Below are 25,477 nucleotides of genomic sequence, written 5' to 3'. Positions count from 1 at the left end.
ATGCTGCCGGTCCCGCTGAGTTACTCCGTTTTTTTGTGTCGATCTTCGTTTTAAACCAGTTCTTTCCTACACTCAATGAACAATGAGTTTGTGTTTGAGTTTCAGATTTGATTTCAATTTGCAATGAGTGCATTTTGTGGAGAAATTATGTGTATTGTTTGCTCAAAATGCATTTACATAATTCATAAGCGGAAATGCTTTAAGACTGGGCAATTGTTAACTTTAAACACCTTTCTTAAAGGATATTCCTTGATATATTTAAGAATAGTAAACTGCTTTTGTTTTACTAATGTGGCTGAAGTTGTGGTTTAAAAAAAATCGCATTTTTATCAGTGCCCAGTTTATGCCAGAGAATAGTTTGACTTTACGTAGCTAAATATGACTTTGAAAATTATGGCTAGTTTCATTGTCTTCATCGTTCAGCTGCTCAGCTTTTTTTTACATACACGTGAATGTTCAGAAGTTACTTTTAGAAACATAGAAAAATAGGTGCAGGAGGAGGCCATTCGGCCCTTTGAGCCAGCATCGCCATTCAATATGATCATGGCTGATCATTCTCAATCAGTACCCCGTTCCTGCTTTTTCCCCATATCCCTTGATTCCATTAGCCCTAAGAGCTGAATCTAACTCCCTCTTGAAAACATCCAGTGAATCGGCCTCCACTGCCTTTTGTGGCAGAGAATTACACAGATTCACAACTCTCAGGGTGAAAACGTTTTTTTCTCATCTCAGTCCTAAATGGCCTCCCCCTTTATTCTTAAACTGTGACCCCCTGGTTCTGGACTCCCCCAACATCGGGAACAATTTTCCTGCATCTAGCCTGTCCGATCCTTTAAGAATTTAATGTGTTTCTATATTTTGGTATCTGTCAGAAAATTCCTCAATTCAATTTGAGAAGTCGCCTTAGCAGTCCAAAGTTGGCATTGGGCAGAAAGCTGGCATATTCATCAAATTAAACGTGGGAGCATGTGCAAAATGTGCTGGCAGGGCCAGTCTCCAGGGCAATGATTTTTAAGCCAGTGGAACCAGTGGAAATTCTACTCCAGTGTAGCTCTGTGTGCATGAAGATAGTCACTAAACTGCTTGTAACTTGTGAGAAAATTGGCTTTCATCTACAGATAATGTGAGAATTACAACACTTACATTGCCAAGCGAGCATCAATTTCCATCGATGTGTTTAACGCTGGAGGGAACTTGGCTGGCATGCATTCCATCAAAGATGTACACCGAAAAGATCAGCCAAAACATTATGACCTGATGAGCCAAAACATTATGACCAGCTGCCTAATATGCTGTTGGTCCTCCATGTGCAGCCCCACACGCAGCAGGGTGCGATGCACTGTGTATTGTGACACATTCCTCCCGTGACCACCATTAAAATTTTCTGTGACTTGTGCCACAGTCGACCTTCTGTCGGTTCGGACCAGACGGGATAGCCTTCGTTGCCCTCGCGCATCGATGAGCCTTGGGCGCCCAACACCCTGTCGCCGGTTTGTGGTTTGTCCCTCCTCGGACCACTGTCGGTAGGTACTCGCCCCTGCTGACCGGGAGCACCCCACAAGCCTTGCCGTTTCAGAGATGCTCTGACCCAGTCGTCTGGCCATAACTATTTGGCCCTTGTCAAAGTCGCTCAGGTCTTTACTCCTGCCCATTTCTCCTGCATCCAACACATCAAGAACTGACTGTTCACTTGCTGCCCAATATATCCCACCCCTTGACAGGTGCCATTGTAACAAGATAATCAATGTTATTCACTTCGCCTGTCAGTGGTCATAATGTTTCGGCTGATCGTGTAAATTCACTCCACATGGTGGTGTAGTCACCAGAAAGTAGGGACAGGTGTGGGTCACCAGGCCCCTCTAACCTACGCCGTCATTTATTATGGTCATGGCTGATGTACCCAAGTCTCCCCTCCACTTCTGTGCCAGTTCTCCATTGTCCTGAATTCCCCACTCTTTCAAAAATGTCCCTCACACCTCATTCAGTGCTCCCAATGATTTAGCCACTGCATTCCAAAGACGCACAGGTTTGGTGGTTCATTGGCTCGGGATCATTGTAATCTTTTAGTTTTAGTTTGGTTTGGAGATACAGCGCGGAAACAGGCCCTTCGGCCCACCGAGTCCGCACCCACCAGTGATCCCCCACACATTAACACTACCCTCCACGCACTGGGAACAATTTTACACTTATATCAAGCCAATTAACCGACAAACCTGTACGTCTTTGGAGTGTGGGAGGAAATCAAAGATCTCGGAGAAAGCCCACGCAGGTCACGGGGAGAACGTACAAACTCTGTACAGACAGCGCCCGTAGTCGGGATCGAACCCAGGTCTCTGGCACTGCAAGCCCTGTCAGGTAGCAAAGTCACCGCTGCGCCACCATGCCGCCCTGTCCCTAGTGTGTATAGGAAACCGTTAGTGTGCGGGGATCGCTGGTCGGCACGGACTCAGTGGGCCGAAGGGCCTGTTTCCGCGCTGTATCTCTAAAACCTAAACTAAAATAAACCATCTGAGGCAGACAATTCCGGACCATCACGGAAAATGATTTTTTTAAATTAATAAGCAATAAAACAGAAATTCATCTTCTGTTGCACATATTAAATCATGAGCCTTGTCGGTGGAATTTAGTTTCATTGACATTAATAGAGCTGAGTTTCACAAGGAGATTTCTCAGGCAAACGTTGCTACAAATAAAAATGTCTAACTTTTCCGCATGAGAAGAAAAACGTTGGGTTATAATTGTATTTAGAGATATTAAGTCTCTTGTTTCTGTTATTAAACTGGGGACATAGTTAACAACACAGATGGCCTGTGTTTGGCTGCCAGGAAAGAAATGTGTTGGAAACAATACTTATTGGCTCTGATTTTAGGTTGAAAGTAATGAATAGAAATGGACATTTCTGGATGTTGGCAGGACCCTTCCATCAAATTCCTCTTGCCAGTGGAAAATCGGCTTTGATGCAGTTTACACTAATTGTGGCAGTATGGGCAACTGTATAATGAACAGAGGGGGCAAATTATGAACGTTTTTTTCCCCCATCACCTGGAAAATATAAAATTCAATAAAGCTGACCGGCTTTCGAGAAGGTGCTAAAATAGGACACTTCTGACCATCCACTGCATCCTGACCTGTCCCCAGCCGTCTTGACTATGTCTTGCTGCTGGGGCCCGATAGGCCAGGACGAGAGAGTGAGGCCGGCGATCTGCGCAACTCCCCCTCACTTAAATCCAAGTCAAGCGCAAGTCATGACTTCAACCTCAGCCAGCATACCGCGGCTGGCGGCGATCCCAATCAGCGGCCGAAATAATAAGATTGAAAGTGAAGTCACGGTCATCTTCGAACCCGAAGGAAGAACAACAACAACAAAATTGTTTTGCGGCACGGTGGCGCAGCGGTAGAGTTGCTGCCTTACAGCGAATGCAGCGCCGGAGACTCAGGTTCGATCCCGACTACGGGTGCCGTCTGTACGGAGTTTGTACGTTCTCCCCGTGACCTGCGTGGGATTTCTCCGAGATCTTCGGTTTCCTCCCACACTCCAAAGACGTGCAGGTTTGGAGGTTAATTGGCTGGGTAAACGTAAAAATTGACCCTAGTGTGTGTAGGATAGTGTTAATGTGCGTGGATCGCTGGGCGGCGCGGACTCGGTGGGCCGAAGGGCCTGTTTCCACGCTGTATCTTTAAATGAAAATGAAAATAAACTAATGGTTGCAAATGCGTACAGATGAAAAGATGCATAGACCCTAGACGCAAAATGCTGGAGTAACTCAGCGGGTCAGGCAGCATCTCTGGAGAGAAGGAGCAAGACCCTTCTTCAGACGTCACCCGTTCCTTCTCTCCAGAGATGCTGCCTGACCCGCTGAGTTACTCCAGCATTTTGTGTCTACCATCGATTCAAACCAGCGTCTGCAGTTTTCGTTCCTAGGCCCTAGATGCCGTGAAAATGAATCATTTTAATTTAAACCTCTCATTACTTCTGAAAAAGTTTTCATTGAATAATCTGGAACCAAGTGTCAAAGACACAAAGTTTTTATGGTGCCATGATTTAAAAGGCTCTCCATTAAATATAAAAAATATGACGCATGGCTTAATGTCAAATGTAACCTAAATAATAGCTTAGATATGTTATATTGAACAGGAATGCCAATAACTGATGAGATACAGTTTCTGAGGACAAAATCGGAAGAAAACTGTGGAGGTTTTTTAGTGAATGTTGATCTGCAAACTTTGGTTAATGACGATAGTTTGCAATATAGTAAACCCTCGCAACAACGGTGTCTGTTATTGCCACATGTCCGCTATAACAGGGTGTGGGGGGTAAATGTTAATGTTTACGGGTCGAGACCCCTCTTCAGACTGATGTCAGGGGGGCGGGACAAAGGAAGGATATAGGTGGAGACAGGAAGATAGAGGGAGAACTGGGAAGGGGGAGGGGAAGAGAGGGACAGAGGAACTATCTAAAGTTGGAGAAGTCAATGTTCATACCGCTGGGCTGCAACGTCACACGTTTCGACCCGAAACGTCGTCCATTCCTTCTCTCCCGAGATGCTGCCTGACCCACTGAGTTACTCCAGCATTTTGTGAAATAAATACCTTCGATTCGTACCAGCATCTGCAGTTATTTTCTTACACAACCTACGCACCTGTGCATCTTTGGAGTGTGGGAGGAAGCCGAAGATCTCGGAGAAAACCCACGCAGGTCAAGGGGAGAACGTGCAAACTCCGTACAGACAGCACCCGTAGTCGGGATGGAACCCGGGTCTTTGGTGCTATTAGCGCTGTCGGGCAGCAACTCTACCGCTGCGCCACCGTGGAGAGAGTTAAAGTTCCTTTCTACCCATTCCCAAGTGGCATGGGTCGAGAGTAAACAAAGACTGACATGCATGTCGCAATTGGTAGAATTAAATTGCTATTAATATTCTGAGACCTTTGGATAACTGGCATACGAGTTGGAAAATGTCACACCACAGCTTGCCTGAGGATTGAGCTGTGGAACATAGTGGTGAATCGGTGAGAATGCTTCAGATTGCATCTAAATGCACCAGGAAGTGGTTGTTGCTATCATAGAGTGTTAAATAGAAAAGTTCCATGATACTTGCTGGTTTAGTTTAGTTTAGTTTAGAGATACAGCGCGGAAACAGGCCCTTCGGCCCACCGTGTCCGCACCGACCAGCGATCCCCGCACATTAACACTATCCTACACACACTGGGGACAATTTTACATTGATACATTTACACCAAGGCAATGAACCTACAAACCTGTACGTCTTTGGAGTGTGGGAGGAAACCGAAGAACTCGGAGAAAACCCACGCAGGTCACGGGGAGAACGTACAAACTCCGTACTGACAAGCACCTGTAGTCGGGATGGAACCTGGGTCTCTGGCGCTGCAAGGCAGGAGCTCTACCACTGATGGAATTTTTAATTAGTTACGCAGTTGCATTTATAAACTATGGTTTTTAACATTAGCTAAATAAATATGATTTATAATCGCTACCTGCGAATCTCTCATATGTACAAGCTAGGCTGCCTGCCGTCTTGGTGTTTGGTTGCATATATGTTTCAACGTATGTGAAGGTTGCTTTCCTGAACTCTTGCTTGCTCTAATGTGGCAGCTTGTCCTGACTTCAAGATGTTGCTCAGAGTTTCACTGAAACTCTGTCGGTAACGTTGTTTGGCCCAGTCGTTAAGTCTTTGCGCATGTCCGGTCGATGTTTGCGGTATAAATAATCACACGGCACGGTGGCGCAGCGGTAGAGTTGCTGCCTTACAGCGAATGCAGCGCCTGAGACTCAGGTTCGATCCTGACTACGGGCGCCGTCTGTACGGAGTTTGTACGTTCTCCCCGTGACCTGCGTGGGTTTTCTCCGAGATCTTCGGTTTCCTCCCACACTCCAAAGACGTACAGGTCAATTGATTGGGTAAAATGTTTAAAAAAATTCTCCCCAGTGTGTGTAGGGTAGTGTTAATGTGTGAAAATGCAACTGCGTAACTAATTTAAAAAAAGAAATTCTATCAGGGCAGTGCAGTAGTAGAGCTCCTGCCTTGCAGTGTTAGAGACCCGGGTTCGATCCTGACTACAGCTGCTTGTCTGTACGGAGTTTGTACGTTCTCCCCGTGACCTGCGTGGGACCTGCTGGGCGGCCCGGACTCGGTGGGCCGAAGGGCCTGTTTCCGTGCTGTATCTCTAAATCTAAAAAAAAATCTAAATCTAATTGAATGTGCTCCTTCCCTTCAGTTTTGGAAAGAGACCGTGCGAAGGAATCTCATTCACTGACGGAGGCAGAGACGGCATTTAACTTCATCATGGACAATGAGCTCGGTGAATGCACCATGTACCCTGGGCAGCTGTGCCAGCATTTCTGCACCAAAACAGTGGAGTCCTATGAGTGCACGTGCTTCCCCGGATACACCTTGCAAGCAGATGGACGCAGCTGCAAATCAGGTGAGAGGACATGACATCTCAAAATCGTCTCCACAAGTCACCACGCATTTCTCCCCGTCACCTCTGCGAGGTTCCCAGGGGCTCGGGGCGAGCGGAATCAAGGGATACGGGGAGAAGGCAGGCGCGAGTTACTGATTGTGGATGATCAGCCGCAATCACAGTGAATGGCGGCGCTGGCTCGAATGGCCGAATGGCCACTTCCTGCACGGTGGCGCAGCGGTAGAGTTGCTGCCTTACAGCGAATGCTCCGTATGCTCCAGGTTCAATCCTGACTACGGGTGCCGTCTGTACGGAGTTTGTACGTTCTCCCCATGACCTGCGTGGGTTTTCCCCGAGATCTTCGGTTTCCTCCCACACTCCAAAGACGTACAGGTTTGTAGGTTAATTGGCTGGGCAAATATAAAAATTGTCCCTAGTGGGTGTAGGATAGTGTTAGTGTGCGGGGATCACTGGGCGGCGCGGACCCGGTGGGCCGAAGGGCCTGTTTCTGCGCTGTATCTCTAAATCTAAAAAAAAATCTAAATCTATTTTCTATGTTTTCTTGTGTATTTGCCTAAGTATGCCTTGTAAATGAAAATCTTCCAACAAGAAGTGCCACTAGGGGATTGAAGGGATGGGTGACGTTTCGGGTCGATTGCCTTCTTCAGTCTGAATGGCACAGTGCCACCATTCTATTGAACCTTGAATTAGTTTTGTAAATTTCAGTAAGATCATCTCTTCTTCTTGTAAACTCTATGGAGTATACACTCCTACTCATTCAATCTCTCCCCATATGACAAACCTGACACTCAGGAACCAAGCCTGAAATGCTTTTGCATTACCAACAAGGCAATCGATCATTTTTTATCACAGCTGTGCACAGTACTGGCATGGTCTCACCACGCCCCGATATCATTGCAGAGATATTTTGACTTCTCTACTCAAATCCCCTTGCAATGACAGTCAATGTACCATAGATAGACACAACATGATGTAGTAACACAGCTGGGACAGGCAGCATCTCTGGATGGAAGGACCACTTTGCCATGTATGTTTCTTGCACATGCATTCAATTTTCAGTGACTCGTGCACAAAGACACAAATGGTCCTCTGAACCCGGATTTTTTCCAAGCTCTCACAATTGTGAAAAAAATGTTTTTTTGTTGGTTTAGTTTAGTTTTGTTTGGTTTAGAGATACAGTGTGGTAACAGGCATTTTCGGCCCACCGAGTCCGCGCCGACCAGCGATCCCCGCACATTAACACTATCCTACACACACTAGGGACAATTTTTACATTTACCAAGCCAATTAACCTAAACACCTGCACGTCTTTGGAGTGTGGGAGGAAACCGAAGATCTCGGAGAAAACCCACGCAGATCACGGGGGAGAACGTACAAACTCCGTACAGACGGCGCCCGTAGTCAGGATCGAACCTGAGTCTCCGGCGCTGCATTCGCTGTAAGGCAGCAACTCTACCGCTGCGCCACCGTGCCGCCCTTTTTGTGCATGAAAGTTAATGACCTGTCTATCTCTGCCTTAAATATATCCACTGACTTTGCTTCCACAGCCTTCTGTGGCAAAGAATTCCACAGACTCACCACCCTCTGACTAACAAAATTCCTCATCTCCTTCCGAAAAGATCGTCCTTTAATTCTGAGGCTGTCTGTATTGCTATATGTCTGAAGAAGGGTCTGAAGAAGGGTCTCGACCCGAAACGTCACCCATTCCTTCTCTCCAGAGATGCTGCCTGTCCCGCTGAGTTACTCCAGCATTTTGAGTCTGTCTTCGGTTTGAACCCAGCATCTGCAGTTCTTTCCAACAACTATATTTCCCGACCTGACAACTCAATTTTCTGCCCTTCACTTTTCCAACATTGAAGGTGTTTAGTCCAGGTTAAAATGAGTTTTTTTTAAAAACCTCTGATTTCTCCAAAACTGAGAATATTCAAAAATGATTGCCCACAAGAACCCTTGTCTCACTGCCAGACAGATGGTAACAATTGAAAATGTGTGTTTCATTCCATTTAACTGCCTTTCCTGTCATGCTTTATGACGTAAATAATTATGCTCAAGCACCAAGCAGGCCTTGTTTTTGGCTGTCTCAGATAACTCATGGGCACAAGATTACAACATTCAGTTAAAAGCCTGGACTCATCAGCATCGCGGCACAAAGAAATGTTTGGAATGCCAGCAGAGTATGTCATGATGCCGTGGCTGCCCAATCTGTATCATGGCTTGAAACGCAACTGATGTACGATAAGATTCCTCTCCCTGCTTGGCTGTAGTTGTGAAGCTTATGTTTTAAGTGCAGCTTCATGCCGTTAGGGCTTGCAGGAGTTGATTACATCACTGAGTGGTACAGAGTTCACCCGGGCTGGCCAAGTTTAATCAAGATTCTGGCAGCTTTTGTTCGGAAGCAGTGTGTGTGTGTGTGTGTGTGTGTGTGTGTGTGTGTGTGTGTGCATGTTTAGTTTAGCTTAGCTTAGAGATACAGCGCGGAAACAGGCCCTTCGGCCCACCGGGTCCGCGCCGACCAGTGATACCCGCACATTAACGCTTGGGAATATTTTTACATTTTTGTACCGAGTCAATTAACCCACAAACCTGTACGGTATTTGGAGCGTGGATGGAAACAGAAGATCTCAGAGAAAACGCACGCAGGTCACGGGGAGAACGTACAAACTCCGCACAGACAGCGCCCGTAGCCAGGATCGAACCCGGGTCCCTGGCGATGTAAGGCAGCAACTCTATCGCTGCGCCACCGTGCCACATGTGCAGTTACAAACTTTACAATATCCAATCGGGTGATCTGATACATTATCTGAAAGGGTGCTGAAAATATGAACCTGTCATAGAGTGGGTCATAGAGTCACAGAGTGATACAGTGTGGAAACAGGGCCTTCAGCCCAACTCGCCCACACCGGCCAACAATGTCCCAGCTACACTAGAGTCACAGAGTGATACAGTGTGGAGACAGGCCCTTCAGCCCAACTCGCCCACACCAGCCAACAATGTCCCAGCTACACCAGACCCACCTGCCCGCCTTTGTCCATATTCCTCCAAACCTGTCCTATCCATGTACCTGTCTACAGTAACTGTTTCTTAAACGTTGGGATAGTCCTTGCCTCAACTACCTCCTCTGGCAGCTTGTTCCATACACCCACCACCCTTTGTGTGAAAGGGATACCCCTCAGATCCGTCCGGCACGGCCTGAAATAGGCCGCGGGATTTTCTCCGCCCGGCGGGGGCTTCAATGTCGGGAGCCCCGACCGCCCCGACGTGCAGCGGCAGCGTCTTCGCCCGCCCCGGATCGCGGGGCTTGGGTCGGCCCGCTGCGGACCTTTCACCGTCCGGCGCGGCCTGGAACGTGGCAACTTCAACAGCCTGACCGCGGGAGAAGACGGCAGGGGAAGAGAAAAGACATTCTGGCCTTCCATCACAGTGAGGAGGGGACTGGAGGAGACTCACTGTGATGGATGTTTCTTTTTTTTGTTCTGTGTTGGTTGTGATTGTGTGTGTAATTGTTTATTTTTATTGCTCTATTGCTGGACTGTGGTGACCTTTCATTTCACTGCACATCTTGTATGTGTATGTGACAAAATAAACTTGACTTAAATCGTTTTCCATTCACCTTAAACCTATGACCTCTGGTCCTTCATTCACCTACTCTGAGCAAGTGACACTATGCATCGACCCAATCTATTCCTCTCATAATTTTATGCACCTCTATAAGGTCACCCCTCATTTTCCTGCACTCCAAGGAATAGAGACCCAGCCTACTCAACCTTATCCCTACAGCTCAGACCCTCTAGTCCTGGCAAGATCCTATGTAAATCTTCTCAGTGCCCTTGTAGGAAAATAACTGCAGATGCTGGTACAAATCGAAGGTATCACAAACTGCCGGAGCAACTCAGCAGGTCAGGCAGCATCTCTGGAGAGAAGGAATGGGTGACGTTTTGGGGTCGAGACCCTTCTTCAGACTGAGAGTCAGGGGAGAGGGAGGAAGACACTGAGATAAGGAAGGTTGAGGTGTGAGAATGAGACATCAAATGAGATGTGATCAAGGAAAATGTAGAATAGATCATTGTTAGCTCGGAGAAGGTGATCACGAAGCAGAGATAAAATGTAATCAGGAGGGCAGTCAGACTGGTTGGAGAACTGGGAAGGGGGAGGGATGGAGTGAGAGGGAAAGCAAGGGTCATTGGAAGTTAGAGAATATTCAATATTCCGCTGAGGTGTAAGTTGCCCAAGCGAAATATGAGGTGCTGTTCCTCCAATTTGCGCTGGGCCTCACTCTGACAGTGGAGGAGGCCCAGGACAGAAAGGTCAGTGTGGGAATGGGAGGATTGGATCGTTTTTGTGCACTATTACCTTATGATAACCTTACTGCACTATCAGAGAACACAAACTGTGAAACCATTTTGCTAAATCCTCACGAACACTAATGTCTTGAGGTCCCACATTGGAAAGTTAAGTGCATGAACTTTCAAAACAACTCACAAAATCATGTCTTGGTCTATTTTGCAATTTTCCTTCCTCTTCATCTGGAAGAAATCATCGTTGGAGGCATATTATTCTCGATTCTAAAACAATTGTAACAATGACTCATATTTTCTAAGCGAGTTCCATCTGTTTTTTCAAAATCCTGAAATATTTGCATTCTTTGCTTTTTCATGGCCCAGTTACACATAGTATGGTCTGCAGGTCTTCAAGTGTAAAATGTGGATTGCCGTTTATTTACAATGGGGGACGCAACTAGTGGATTTCATTATGAAACATATTTTTACCGCCAGTCTGTATTAGAATTGGCAGTAACTCTAACGCTGCGGTCACGGTGGCGCAGCGGTAGAGTTGCCGCCTTACAACGAATGCAGCGCCGGAGACCCGGGTTCCATCCCAACTACGGGTGCTGTCTGTACGGAGTTTGTACGTTCTGCGTGGGTTTTTTCCGAGATCTTCGGTTTCCTCCCACACTCCAAAGACGTACAGGTTTGTAGGTTAATTGGCTGGGTAAATGTAAAAATTGTCCCTAGTGGGTGTAGGATAGTGTTAATGTGCGGGGATCGCTGGTCGGCGCGGACCCGGTGGGACGAAAGGGCCTGTTTCCGCGCTGTAGCTGTAGACTAAACTAAAATAATTCACACATTGATAGTGATCTTCATCCTAATGCCCAATGCCTTGCCTGGATTTTGCCATCCTCCAATGTCATTTACTGTTCAGAATACATGGTGACGGCACCTCTCTGAATAGACAATAGACAATAGACAATAGGTGCAGGAGGGGGCCATTCGTCCCTTCGAGCCAGCACCACCATTCAATGTGATCATGGCTGATCATTCTCAATCAGTACCCCATTCCTGCCTTCTCCCCATACCCTCTGACTCCGCTATCCTTAAGAGCTCTGTCTAGCTCTCTCTTGAATGCATTCAGAGACTTGGCCTCCACTGCCTTCTGAGGCAGCGAATTCCACAGATTTACAACTCTCTGACTGAAAACGTTTTTCCTCATCTCCGTTCTAAATGGCCTACCCCTTATTCTTAAACTGTGGCCCCTGGTTCTGGACTCCCCCAACATTGGGAACATGTTTCCTGCCTCTAACGTGTCCAACCCCTTAATAATCTTATATATTTCGATAAGATCCCCTCTCATCCTTCTAAATTCCAGCGTATACAAGCCCAGTCGCTCCAGTCTTTCAACATACGAATATGCTGAGATGCTTCTTGAAAGGTGAAGATTGCGAGAATGAGCGTTCAGTTCTTGTTTCTCCATCTTCCTGCCAACGTCAGCAGGGGCTCAACCTGAAACGTCACCCATTCCTTCTCTCCAGAAAGGCTGCCTGCCCCACTGAGTTTTACTCCAGCATTTTGTGCCTTATCGCCAACAACTTTCCAGCGACTTTCCAACATTTCCCACTCAGTTAAAACGTCCTCTAATCACGTGGGTGCTAAATCTATGGAATTAGAGGAGCAAAAAATAATAATTTTTGTAACTTCATTTTTCTTTGGTGATAAATTGAACCTTTTTACATGTTTGTAACTTGCATGTGTAGAGTAACGTCAGGAGTTCACACTTCACTCTTTTTTTAATCTTGAGACAGGATATGACGAGGAAGATCAAAGTTATCTGGATGTGCAGACTTCCGAAGTACCGCGGACTGCAACAACTGATGAAGTGGATCGCTGTGGAGGTACGCGTTTTCATCAGCAACTCTCCTTTGAAATTTGCCCTTGAGGCAACTCTGCAAGCCAAGGAAAAAGTTGGGACTTGCAGCCAGCTCAATAGGCTTTGGTTTCATGGGGGGTTTGCAGGAGACATATCTGTTCATCGCACGACGGAGACAAAAACGATCGAGCTTTTCTAAGTTGCCACAAAGAGCAGAAAAGGTTGCACATAAAATTGGAACATCACCTTTCTCCTTCCATTTGGGGAGCTCAGAGATACACGGATGTAGATACAATAGACAATAGGTGCAGGAGTAGGCCATTCGGCCCTTCGAGCCTTTCAATGTGATCATGGCTGATCATTCTCAATCAGTGCCCCGTTCCTGCCTTCTCCCCATGCCCCCTGACTCCACTATCCTTAAGAGCTCTATCTAGCTCTCTCTTGAATGCATTCAGAGACTTGGCCTCCACTGCCTTCTGAGGCAGAGAATTCCACAGATTCACAACTCTCTGACTGAAAAAGTTTTTCCTCATCTCAGTTCTAAATGGCCTACCCCTTATTCTTAAACTGTGGCCCCTTGTTCTGGACTCCCCCAACATTGGGAACATGTTTCCTGCCTCTAACATGTCCAGCCCCTTGATAATATTATACGTTTCGATAAGATCTCCTCTCATCCTTCTAAATTCCAGTGTATACAAGCCTAGTCGCTCCAGTCCTTCAACATACGACAGTCCCACCATTCCGGGAATTAACCTAGTAAACCTACACTGCACGCCCTCAATAGCAAGAATAGATGTTGAAGATCCAGGCATGGGGGTACCTCGGGCTGCCGAGAACAAAGGGGGGTCCTGGCACGGGGGGAACGGGAAAGGGATGAGTACTTTTTGTAACTTTGTCGGCACCGTTTTTGGACGACTCTTTTGTGCACTGTATATGCAAAGCTAAAATGTTACACTGCACCTAACAAGTGGCAATACAGTATCATCAGCGTCATCCTCAACCGTGCTCGTGACATTACTGTGTACAGTAACCTCATCTACTACACCCGCTGTCAACCCCTGTGCACCAGTGAGACTAAAATCGTTTCGCTGAACGCCTCTGCTCAGTCCGCCTAAACCCACCTGATCTCCCGGTTGCTCTGCACTTCAATTCCCCCTCCCATTCCCAAAAAGGACCTCTCTATCCTGGGCCTCCTCCATTATCAGAGTGAGGCCCAGCGCAAATTGGAGGAACAGCACCTCATATTTCGCTTGGGCAGTGGGTAATAACGTTGACTTCTCTAACTTCAAGTAGCCCTTGCTTTCCCTCTCTCTCCATCCCCTCTGTTCATCCACCCCCCTCCCCCATGGCGGTCCCCCGGGCCGGGTCCTCCTTTGTTCCTTCCCCCGGTAGAGGCGTCCTCATTCCCGCCTGTCCGTCGATTGGCGACAAGATCTTGCGGGCGTGGGTGAATTCAGTGCAAGTGTTGAGTGAAATGGTCATCTGGTCTATGCTTGGCCTTGCCAATGTAAAGGAGGCCACATCGGAGGGCGCGGGTGAACCTCGGTCTCAGCGCGCAGGAACGCTGCGGTCCCTGGGTTGATGTGAGGCAGGAGGTACAGAGGCGGCTGCTGCATCTCCTGCGGTGGCAGGGCAAGGTCGCTGCAGAGCGGGTGGTTTGGGTTGGAAGGGATGAGAGAAGCAAGGGGTTTCTGAGTGGACAGCAGAGATGGTGGGGATGGGAAGACGTGACTGGTGGTGGGATCACGGTGAAGGTAATGGAAATGTCAGAGAATAATATGAATTGAATTGAATTGAATTGAGTAAGTTTATTGGCCAAGTATGTACACACACAAGGAATGTGCCTTGGTGCTCCGCTCGCAAGTTGACACGTTGGATCATTGGGCTGGTGAGGTGAAAGGTAAGCACCAGGACAACGCCATCCTTGTTATGTTTAGTCAAGTCAAGTCAAGTCAATTTTATTTGTATAGCACATTTAAAAACAACCCACGTTGACCAAAGTGTTGTACATCAGTTCAGGTACTAAGAACGAACATACAATGGCACACAAACATAACAGCACATACATAAACAGTTCACAGCGCCCCCTCAGAGGGCCTCAAACGCTAGGGAGTAGAGATAGGTTTTGAGCCTGGACTCAAAGGAGTCGATGGAAGGAGCAGTTCTGATGGGGAGAGGGATGCTGTTCCACAGTCTAGGAGCTGCAACCGCAAAAGCGCGGTCACCCCTGAGCTTAAGCCTAGACCATGTCTAGGGGCAAGGGGAAGGAGAGAAGAACTCTGGGGCTGGATGTCCCAGTGCAGGGGGCAGGAGTTGGGCAGACTGCCTCTTGTGAACAGCACAGAGTGTTAACCATGAGGCTTATCATATCATATATATACAGCCGGAAACAGGCCTTTTCGGCCCACCAAGTCCGCGCCGCCCAGCGATCCCCGTACATTAACACTATCCTACACCCACTAGGGACAATTTTTACATTTACCCAGCCAATTAACCTACATACCTGTACGTCTTTGGAGTGTGGGAGGAAACCGAAGATCTCGGAGAAAACCCACGCAGGTCATGGGGAGAATGTACAAACTCCTTACAGTGCAGCACCCGTAGTCAGGATCGAACCTGAGTCTCCGGCGCTGCATTCGCTGTAAAGCAGCAACTCTACCGCTGCACTACCGTGCCGCCCTGCATCTCCCCTGTTGCACCGACCGGCATCTCCCCTGTTACTGGATGCCACTGGCCGCTTGACATGGTGGACCGAGACACTCCCATGCTCAAGGGCGTGCATGACGGACTACACAGTATGGCCTCCTGTCCCTTTGCCAAAGCAAACGCTGCTATAAACCGACGATTGACACAAAAAGCTGGAGTAACTCAGCGGGGACAGGCGGCATCTCTGGAGAGAAGGAATGGGAATGGAATAAAATGGAATGCTTTATTGTCACATGTGGCAAGTCACAGTGAAATTCTTTGCTCGCACATCCAACGAGTACAAGGGTTTGACGTTCAGTTTCGTTTATTATTGGCACGTGTTCCGAGGTACAGTGAAAAGCTTTCAGGTCGTGATCCTTCTTCCGGCCTTCTTGGCAGGCTCCAGGGCTCTGACTTACTCAAGCTATTCTGAAAATGTCCAGCAACATTCATTTACGTTATCACAGATTGCTCTTAAGTCTTAAGGTCATAAGCGATAGGAGAAGAATGAGGCCGTTCGGCCCATAGAGTCTGCTCTGCCATACAATCATGGCCGATCTACCTCTCCCTCCTCATCCCATTCTCCTGCCTTCTCCCCATAACCTCTGACACCCGGAAGTCCTCATTCTTATTTTCTTGGGGCTGTAGATTGGCCAATTTAATTTGCCCGGGTGGGGGGTGACAGGTCGTGGTCACCGGCACTTCATTCATACTTGCAGGCTGCCATGACAACCACATTCCTGGTCGAAAGGTCCCGACGCAAAACATCACCTTAATTGTCCTCCACAGATGCTGCCTGACGCATTGAGTTCCTCCAGCACAAGGTTTAGAGGGTTGTGGGCCGAATGGTTGCAAGTGGAACTGGCTCAGCTATGATACATGTTTGGCACCGATGAGTTCAGCTGAAGGGTCTGCTTCTCTCCTTGAGGACTATCACACGAGAAAATCATATGTTTCTAAATGTCCTTTAGATTAGGAAAGAAAACTGCAGATGCTGGTTTAAATCGAAGGCAGACACAAAATGCTGGAGTAACTCAGCAGGTCAGGCAGCATCTCGGGAGAGAAGGAATGGGTGGCGTTTCGGGTCGAGACCCTTCTTCAGTCTGAAGAAGTGTCTCAACCTGAAATGTCACCCATTCCTTTTCTCCAGAGATGCTGCCTGACCCGCTGAGTTACTCCAGCTTCTTGTGTCTGCCCTTTAGTTTAGTTTAGTTTAGTTTAGGGAAACAGCATGGAAACAGGCCCTTCGGCCCACCGAGCCCACACTGACCAGTGATCCCCGCACATCACTAGGGACAGTTTACACACACACCGAGCCAATTAACCTACAAACCTGAACGTCTTTGGAGTGTGGGAGGAAACCGAAGATCTCGGAGAAAACCCACGCAGGTCACGGGGAGAACGTACAAACTCCGTACAGACGGCACCCGTAGTCGTGATCGAACCCGGGTCTCCGGCGCTGCATTCGCTGTAAGGCAGCAACTCTACCGCTGCGCCACCATGCCGCCCTGAGATCACGTACGTGCTTAACATCCATTCTGGAGTCTCAGTGCCAAACTCACACGATAATTAATATCAGGGTGTAGGAAGGAACAGACACAAAATGCCGGAGTAACTCAGCGGGTCAGACAGCATCTCTGGAGAAAAGGGAATAGAGGACGTTTCGGGTCGAGACCCTTCTTCAGACCTTATTGGCAGGCATCAGGGCTCTGACTTACTCAAGCTGTTCTGGAAAAGTCCAGCACCACTAATGTATGATATTGCAGATTGCAACTGGTTAATTACCACCCATGATTATTTAGATTTTTAGATTTAGAGATACAGCGCGGAAACAGGCCCTTCGGCCCACCGTCCGTGCCGGCCAGCGATCCCCGCACATTAACACTATCCTACACACATGGGACAATTTTTGCATTTACCCAGTCAATTAACCTACAAACCTGTACGTCTTTGGAGTGTGGGAGGAAACCGAAGATCTCGGAGAAAACCCACGCAGGTCACGGGGAGAACGTACAAACTCCGTACAGACGGCGCCCGTAATCGGGATCGTACCTGAGTCTCCGGCGCTGCATTCGCTGTAAGGCAGCAACTCTACCGCTGCGCCACCGTGACCGCCCGATTATCACGATTATTACCACAATAACAGCAGATCCCACATTCCCAACAGAAGAGAGTTTTTATTTGAGGAGTTCTGATGATGGTTGGAGTTTCTTTATTTGTTTGTCTGTTTGGTCTAATTTTAAAATGAAGCTTCTTTAATACAGATGCCAGCCCATGCATGCACTACTGCACTCAAGTTGGAAAGGATATTATTTGCTCCTGTTTCACCGGGTACAGACTGATGACGGACCAAATCTCTTGTGAAGGTAACACGCATGCTTACTCTCTTTTTAAAATCAAAAGATGAGTCAATTTGAAGTCTATGTCGCTGGTATTCATATTCTCTGCATGTCTGTTTCAGACCTCATCTAAGAATGGAATTGGAATGCACAATCAAGTATATTGCATTCTGATGCCCATGAGACCACCTGATCTGTGAAATGGTGTTAATCAATGGAAAAGGCACAATCAATGTCTCTTGAATATTTTTTTATAGGCATATGCCATTTATGAATGGCAGCAACCTCACATAATGGAAGAGTCCTTCAGCTCAGACCTGGGTAAAGCTCAGACACGGGCAACGACCCAGTGCTATTGAACCAGCCTTCAGCCCAACTTGCCCACGCTGACCAACATGTCCCACCTGCCTGTGTTTGGTCCATATCCCCCTGAACCCAACCTAATCATGCGCCTGTCCTAAATGTTGCAATAGTCCCAGCCTCACCTACCTCCTCCAGCAGCTCGTTCCATACACCCACCAACCTTTGTGTAAAATGTAATGCCCCTCAGTTTCCTATTAAATCTTTACCCTCATCTTAACCCCATGTCTTCTGGTTCTCTTTTCCCCTACTCTGGGCAAAAGTGCATCTATCTGATCTATTTCTCTCATGATTTTGTACACCCCTATCAGCTCAATCCTCATCCTTCTGCGCTCCAAGAAATAGAATCCTAGTCTGCTAAAATCCCAATAAAATCCTAATAAAATCCCAATAGCACAGGCCCTTGAGCCTTGGCAACATCCTCGTAAACCTTCTCTGCACCTTTTCCAGTTTGACAACATCTTTCCGATAACATGGTGACTAAAACTGAACACAATACTCTAAATGTGGTCCCACCAATGTCTTATATTACAGTATAAGAAAATAACTGCAGATGCTGGTACAAATCGATTTATTCACAAAATGCTGGAGTAACTCAGCAGGTCAGGCAGCATCTCGGGAGAGAAGGAATGGGTGACGTTTCGGGTCGAGACCCTTCTTCAGACTGATGTCGGGGGTGGGACAAAGGAAGGATATAGGTGGAGACAGGAAGATAGAGGGAGATCTGGGAAGGAGGAGGGGAAGGGAGGGACAGAGGAGCTATCTGAAGTTGGAGAAGTCGACGTTCATACCACCGGGCCGCACACTGCCCAGGCGAAATATGAGGTGCTGCTCCTCCAATTTCCGGCGGGCCTCACTATGGCACTGGAGGAGGCCCATGACAGAGAGGTCAGACTGGGAATGGGAGGGGGAGTTAAAGTGCTGGGCCACCGGGAGATCAGTTGCGTTAATGCGGACCGAGCGCAGGTGTTCAGCGAAGCGATCGCCGAGCCTGCGCTTGGTTTCGCCGATATAGATAAGTTGACATCTAGAGCAGCGGATGCAATAGATGAGGTTGGAGGAGGTGCAGGTGAACCTCTGTCTCACCTGGAAAGAATGTTTGGGTCCTTTGATGGAGTTGAGGGGGGAGGTAAAGGGACAGGTGTTGCATCTCGTGCGGTTGCAAGGGAAAGTGCCCGGGGTTAGGGTGGTTTGGGTAGGAAGGGACGAGTGGACCAGGGAGTTGCGGAGGGAACGGTCTCTGCGGAATGCAGAGAGGGGAGGGGATGGGAAGATATGGCCAGTGGTGGGGTCCTATTGTAGGTGACGGAAATGTTGGTGGATAATATGTTGGATCCGCTGGCTGGTGGGGTGGAAGGTGAGAACGAGGGGGATCCTGTCCTTGTTGCGAGTGTGGGGATGGGGAGCAAGAGCGGAGCTGCGGGATGTAGAAGAGACCCTAGTGAGAGCCTCATCTATAATGGAGGAGGGGAAGCCCCGTTTTCTGAAAAACGAGGACATCTCGGAAGCCCTAGTGTGAAACACCTCATCCCGGGCGCAGATGCGGCGTAGACGGAGGAATTGGGAGTAGGGGATAGACTTTTTGCAGGGGACCGGGTGGGAAGAAGTGTAGTCCAGATAGCTGTGCGAGTCGGTGGGCTTGTAATAAATGTCCGTCACTAGTCTGTCTCCTGTGATGGAGATGGTGAGGTCCAGAAACGGGAGGGAGATGTCAGAGATAGTCCAGGTATATTTAAGGGCAGGATGGAAATTGGAGGTTAAGTGTATGAAGTCAGTGAGTTCTGCATGGGTGTAAGAGGTAGCACCAATGCAGTCGTCGATGTAGCGGAGGTAGAGTTCGGGGATGGGGCCAGTGTACGTCTGGAACAGGGATTGTTCGACGTACCCGACAAAGAGGCAGGCGTAGCTAGGGCCCATGCGAGTGCCCATAGCTACGCCTCTGGTTTGGAGGAAGTGGGAGGAGTCAAAGGAGACAGTGACATGACCTCCCAACTTCTATACTCAATACTCTGACTGATGAAGGCCAATGTGTCGAAAGCCTTTTTGACCACCTTATCTACCTGCGACTCCACCTTCAAGGAACTATCCACCTGCACTCCTAGATCCCTCTGCTCCACAAAACTCCCCAGAGCCCTGCCGTTCACCGTGTAGGTCCTGCCCATGTTAGACTTCCTGAAATTCAACATGTCACACTTCTCTGCATTGAATTCCATCAACCATTCCTCAGCCCACCTGGCCAATCGATCGAGATCCTGCGGCAATTTTTGACAACTATCTTCACTCTCTATATTACCACCCACTTTAGTGCCATCTGCAAACTTGCTAATCATGCCTTGTACATTCTCATCCAAATCATTGATATAAACCACAAACAGCAACGGGCCCAGCACCGATCCCTGAGGCACACCACTAGTCACAGGCCTCCAGTCTGAAAAACACCATCACCCTCCGTTTAACCAATTTTCTATCCATTCAGCTGTCTGTCCTCGGATCCCATGCGATCTAACCTTCCAGAACAGCCTTCCAGGCGGCACCTTGTCAAATGCTTTGCTGAAGTCCGTGTTCACAACATCAACCTTTTTGGTCACATCTTCAAAAGACTCAGTGAGATTTGTGAGGCACGACCTCCCACATATAAAACTATGCTGACTATCCCTCATCAGCCTTTGCCCATCTAGATGCATGTATATATTATGAGAATACTCTAATTTTTTATAAATCTTTTCCCAATGATTTACTCTACAGATGTGAATGAGTGTGCACTGAGCACACACAACTGTTCAAGGGGAGAGTCCTGTACAAATACTCCAGGATCGTTCCAGTGTATACCAACAATAACTTGTGAGAGTGGTTTCATCCCGAATGCATTCGACAAATGTGTCGGTAAGACCAGAAGTCCTTTCTCGTGCATTTTTTCCATTGAAATGTCTGCTTTTCATTTAGTTATCAGATTAAAGTCCCATATAGAATCAGATACAACTGATCAAACTGCCTGGAATTGCTGCAGTGGTTATGTGGATAGGACGGGTTTGGAGGGATATGGACCAAACGCAGGCAGGTGGGACTAGTGTAGCTGGGACATGTTGGCCGGTGTGGGCACGTTGGGCCGAGGGGCCTGTTTCCCTACTGTATCGTGATTCTATGGTTGACCCATTGTATTCACTGGAGTTTAGAAGGATGAGAGGGGATCTTATAGAAACATATAAAATTATAAAAGGACTGGACAAGCTAGATGCAGGAAAAATGTTCCCAATGTTGGGGGAGTCCGGAACCAGGGGCCACAGTCTTAGAATAAAGGGGAGGCCATTTAAAACTGAGGTGAGAAGGAACTTTTTCACCCAGAGAGTTGTGAATTTGTGGAATTTTCTGCCACAGAAGGCAGTGGAAGCCAAATCACTGGATGGATTTAAGAGAGAGTTAGATAGAGCTCTAGGGGCTAGCGGAATCAGGGGATATGGGGAGAAGGCAGGTACGGGTTATTGATTGTGGATGATCAGCCATGATCACAATGAATGACGGTGCCGGCCCACCGGGTCCGTGCCGCCCAGCGATCCCCGCACACTAACACTATCCTACACCCACTAGGGACAATTTTTACATTTACCAAGCCAATTAACCTACAAACCTGTACGTCTTTGGTGTGTGGGAGGAAACCGAAGGTCTCGGCGAAAACCCAGGCAGGTCACGGGGAGAACGTTCAAACTCCGTACAGACAGCATCCGTTTTTACAGAAGTAAGAGGGCACAGCTTTAAGGTGAGAGGAAGAAAATATAAAGGAGTTTAGTTTAGTTTAGTATTGAGATACAGCGTGGTAACAGGCCCTTCGGCCCATCGAGTACACTCCGACCAGCGATCCCTGCACAGTAACACTATCCTACACACACTGGGGCCAATTTACAATTCTACAATCCAATTAACCTGCAAACCTGCACGTCTTTGGAGTGTGGGAGGAAACCGGAGCACCCGGAGAAAACCCACGCGGCTCACGGGGAGAACGTACAAACTCTGTGCAGACAGCACCCGTAGTCGGGATGGAAGCCTGGTCTCTGGCGCTGTGAGGCAGCAACTCTATCGCTCCTAAGGTTCTTAGGGCCAGAGGGTGGTGAATTTCTTGGGTTAGCGGCTGACGGAGGTGGTAGAGGCAGACGCAGTTCCAACATTTAAAGGACTTAGGCAGATAGTGCGATGGAAAAAGCCTGAAGGGATACGGGTGTAAAGTGGGACAATTGAATTAGTGTGGATAGGCATCATGGTCGGCATGGACAAGATGGACCCAAAGGACCCTAGGCTCGAAGGGCCGAATGGCCTATTCCTGCACCTATTTTCTATGACACACTTCCACTGCCATGTAACTCTATGAGTCTACAGAACAACCCTAAAGGTTAGGAGGGAGAGATTGATCGGCCATGATCGAACGGCGGAGTAAACTTGATGGGCCGAATGGCCTAATTCTACTCCTATTCCTTATGACCCTTATGGGTTAATTTAACTGCAAGGAATTTGTACGAATCATGAGCTGAAATTTACTGTGAGACAGGTACATGAATAAAACTACAGTGCATCATTTTGGTCATGTATAGTTTCAATTGCAGCAGATTTAAATTTAATAAGATAAGCACAATGATAATGTGCGTTAATATCTCTGCGCAAGTGCTGGGGTGGGAATGAATTTTTAATATTGCTGCAGCTCCAGCTTGATTAACGCCAGATGGTTATACAAGAAATGTCGACCATATGGAGAACAAGGACCATAGATCCATTATTTCACTCATTACCGAACAGGAATCAAATGTAATGTGAACTTGAATAAGGAATTGAAACACTGTGTGTGGCTTCTGGCGATTTAACATTTGCGTTTCCATACAGTGGTAGCGATGTGTGCTCCTCCTTGGTCGGTGTCAGGAAGTATTAGAACTGGATTGCCAAAGATGCATTCACTCTATGTACAGTTCCTCTGAGTTCTAGACCTCTGTGGAGGAATAGTTGTAAGCTCAGCAGTGCACAGCTCTCAGTAGTCTGGCCACCCATCTGTTTTTAATCAACGTGACACTGCAGTGGACTTGAAAAATCATTTTCACAAAGGACCTGAGAAGGGGTGGGGGGGGGGGGGGGGGTCATTTTCCTAGGCATTTTACATTCACCTCAGCTAAATTGAACAATAGAAAAAGCTACAAACATGCGTATTGTTCCTTAATTGGGTGTGGTGCAAGGCAAATCCTAATTCCATGGTTGTTTTCGCTGCAGAAGGAGGAACGTGTGACCTTTTTGTTTTATTGGTATGGAAGTTCGTTGATGAAACGTACAGCTTCCGTTGCAGTCTCTCCTGTGCAAGGTCATTTTTTAAAATTTAAAGCAAACTCGGGCGCAGCAGAAAGCTCTGGTCGTGCCACACTCTCGCTCTCAGCCCCATGGAGAACTGGCACCAAGATTTCTTTTATCTCACATAATTACTGGGCGAGAATGAAACTCTTCTCGACGCATGCCCGCAATTCATAAACATGTCGACATTAACCTTTCCAGTTTTGAGATGAAAACGACGATTGCACATTTATCTGCTTTCATTTTTCATTGTCTGCCTTCCTTTGTCAGACGACCAACTCGTGTGTGTTTAATCGATTTATTCACAAAATGCTGGAGTAACTCAGCAGGTCAGGCAGCATCTCGGGAGAGAAGGAATGGTCTTCTTCAGAAGGGTCTCGACCCGAAACGTCACCCATTCCTTCTCTCCCGAGATGCTGCCTGACCTGCTGAGTTACTCCAGCATTCTGTGAATAAATCGAATTGTACCAGCATCTGCAGTTATTTTCTTATACTCGTGTGTGTTTAATGTTGCAATCTAATCTACGGTTCACTCTACCCCCAAGCTCGTTATCCTTGTATTATCTGAGGTTGCTCCACAAACAGACCAAGGAGATTTTAATGCCAGATGGCTGCTTGCAGGATCCTTGCTGACTGATGCATTCCTCGAATTCACATCCAACTGCATTTAAAAACATTGCATTCCTTCCTTATCCACGTCAGCTTATTTTTGACTGCATCCAATGTGTAGGTTACATCAACTACTGGAGTGGACTTTCCATGTATGCATGCAGAAATACATGCCTGTGTTCCTAAGCACAATAGGCTTATGGAACTGAAATAGCAGCTGGTAACATGGGCAACAAAATGACACGATAAAGTGAATATCATGGAGTTGTAGCACAAGGAATGGAATCCTAGACAGGCTAAATTGATCCTTTCGCTGAACGCCATCGCTCGTTCCGCCTGGACCTACCTGATCTCCAGGTTGCCAAACACTTTAATTCCCCCTCCCATTCCCACACTGACCTTTCTGTCCTGGGCCTCCTCCATTGTCAGAGTGAGGCCCAACGCAAATTGGAGGAACAGCATCTCATATTTCACTTGGGCAGCTTACAAAGCAGTGGAATGAGCATTGATTTCTCTAAGTTCAAGTAACCTTTGCATCCCCCCTCTCTCTCCCTCCCTCCCCCACCCAAGTCGCACCAGCTTCAAAGTCGTCTTGTTGAGTCTCATTGTCTGCAACTTGTTTTCACCTAGCACACAGCCAACAATGGCCTGTCTCCTTTATCATCGTTACTGTTTTGCAGATCTTTCATTCATTTGTTCTATATCTCTCTACATCACCGTCTGTATCTCTCGTTTCCCTTTCCCCTGACTCTCAGTCTGAAGAAGGGTCTTTACCCGAAATGTCAACTATTCTTTCTCTCCAGGGATGCTGCCTGACCCGCTGAGTTACGCCAGCTTTTTTTGTCCATCTTCAGTTAAATCCTTAAAATTGGCTGACAAAATCTATTTATGTACTAAACGTTGTAAATACCTCAATGTTTGTGATTTTGGTTAGTTTGGCAATTGGCACATTTTGTGGTTATGTGTCGACTGTTGTGAAATTGTATCATTGATTTCCCAGGCATTCCCGCTAGCACTACTGCCATTCCTTCCACTGCTTCATGTGAGTAGAATGAGTTGATAAGGTCATGGGTGATACGATCAGAATTAGGCCATTCGACCCATCAAGTCTACTCCGCCATTCAATCATGGCTGTTCTATCTCTCCCTCCTAACCCCATTCTCCTGCCTTCTCCCCATAACCCCCGACACCCGTACTAATCAAGAATCTATCTACCTCTGCCTTAAAAATATCAGTTAACTTGGCCTCCACAGCCTTCTGTAGCAATGAATTCCACAGATTCACCACCCTCTGACTTAATGAGGTCATTCAAATGCAGGGTGCCCATCATTTACATAAAGGCAAAGAAAACTCAGAAGGCAGACGACATCTGAGGCTCTACAAGGCGCTGGTCAGGCCCCATTTAGTTTAGTTTAGAAGAATGAGGGGGGATCCTGATTGAAACGTACAGAATAGTGAAAGGCCTGGATAGAGTGGATGTGGAGAGGATGTTTCCACTGGTGGGAGAGTCTAGGACCAGAGGGCACAGCCTCAGAATTAAAGGATGTTCTTTTAAGAAGGAGATGAGGAGGAATTTCTCTGGT

The 25,477-nt window shown here is 47.4% G+C and overlaps 1 protein-coding gene across 2 annotated transcripts in view; it reads left to right on the top strand.

The window, feature by feature from the left end:
- The window catches only part of fbln2 (fibulin 2), a 224,660-nt gene that overhangs the window by 130,715 nt on the left and 68,468 nt on the right, over positions 1-25,477 (top strand). For both annotated transcript variants that reach the window (XM_078413936.1, XM_078413935.1), the window contains exons 7-10: positions 6,235-6,441; positions 12,518-12,607; positions 17,532-17,633; positions 20,712-20,849. In XM_078413936.1, coding sequence (XP_078270062.1) covers positions 6,235-6,441; positions 12,518-12,607; positions 17,532-17,633; positions 20,712-20,849 — 537 coding nt within the window. The remainder of the gene's footprint in view (positions 1-6,234; positions 6,442-12,517; positions 12,608-17,531; positions 17,634-20,711; positions 20,850-25,477) is intronic.

Source organism: Rhinoraja longicauda, chromosome 17 (genome assembly GCF_053455715.1).
Source record: "Rhinoraja longicauda isolate Sanriku21f chromosome 17, sRhiLon1.1, whole genome shotgun sequence".
In the NCBI taxonomy this organism is placed as follows: domain Eukaryota; kingdom Metazoa; phylum Chordata; class Chondrichthyes; order Rajiformes; family Arhynchobatidae; genus Rhinoraja; species Rhinoraja longicauda.
This window is presented reverse-complemented; position numbering and strand designations above follow the sequence as displayed.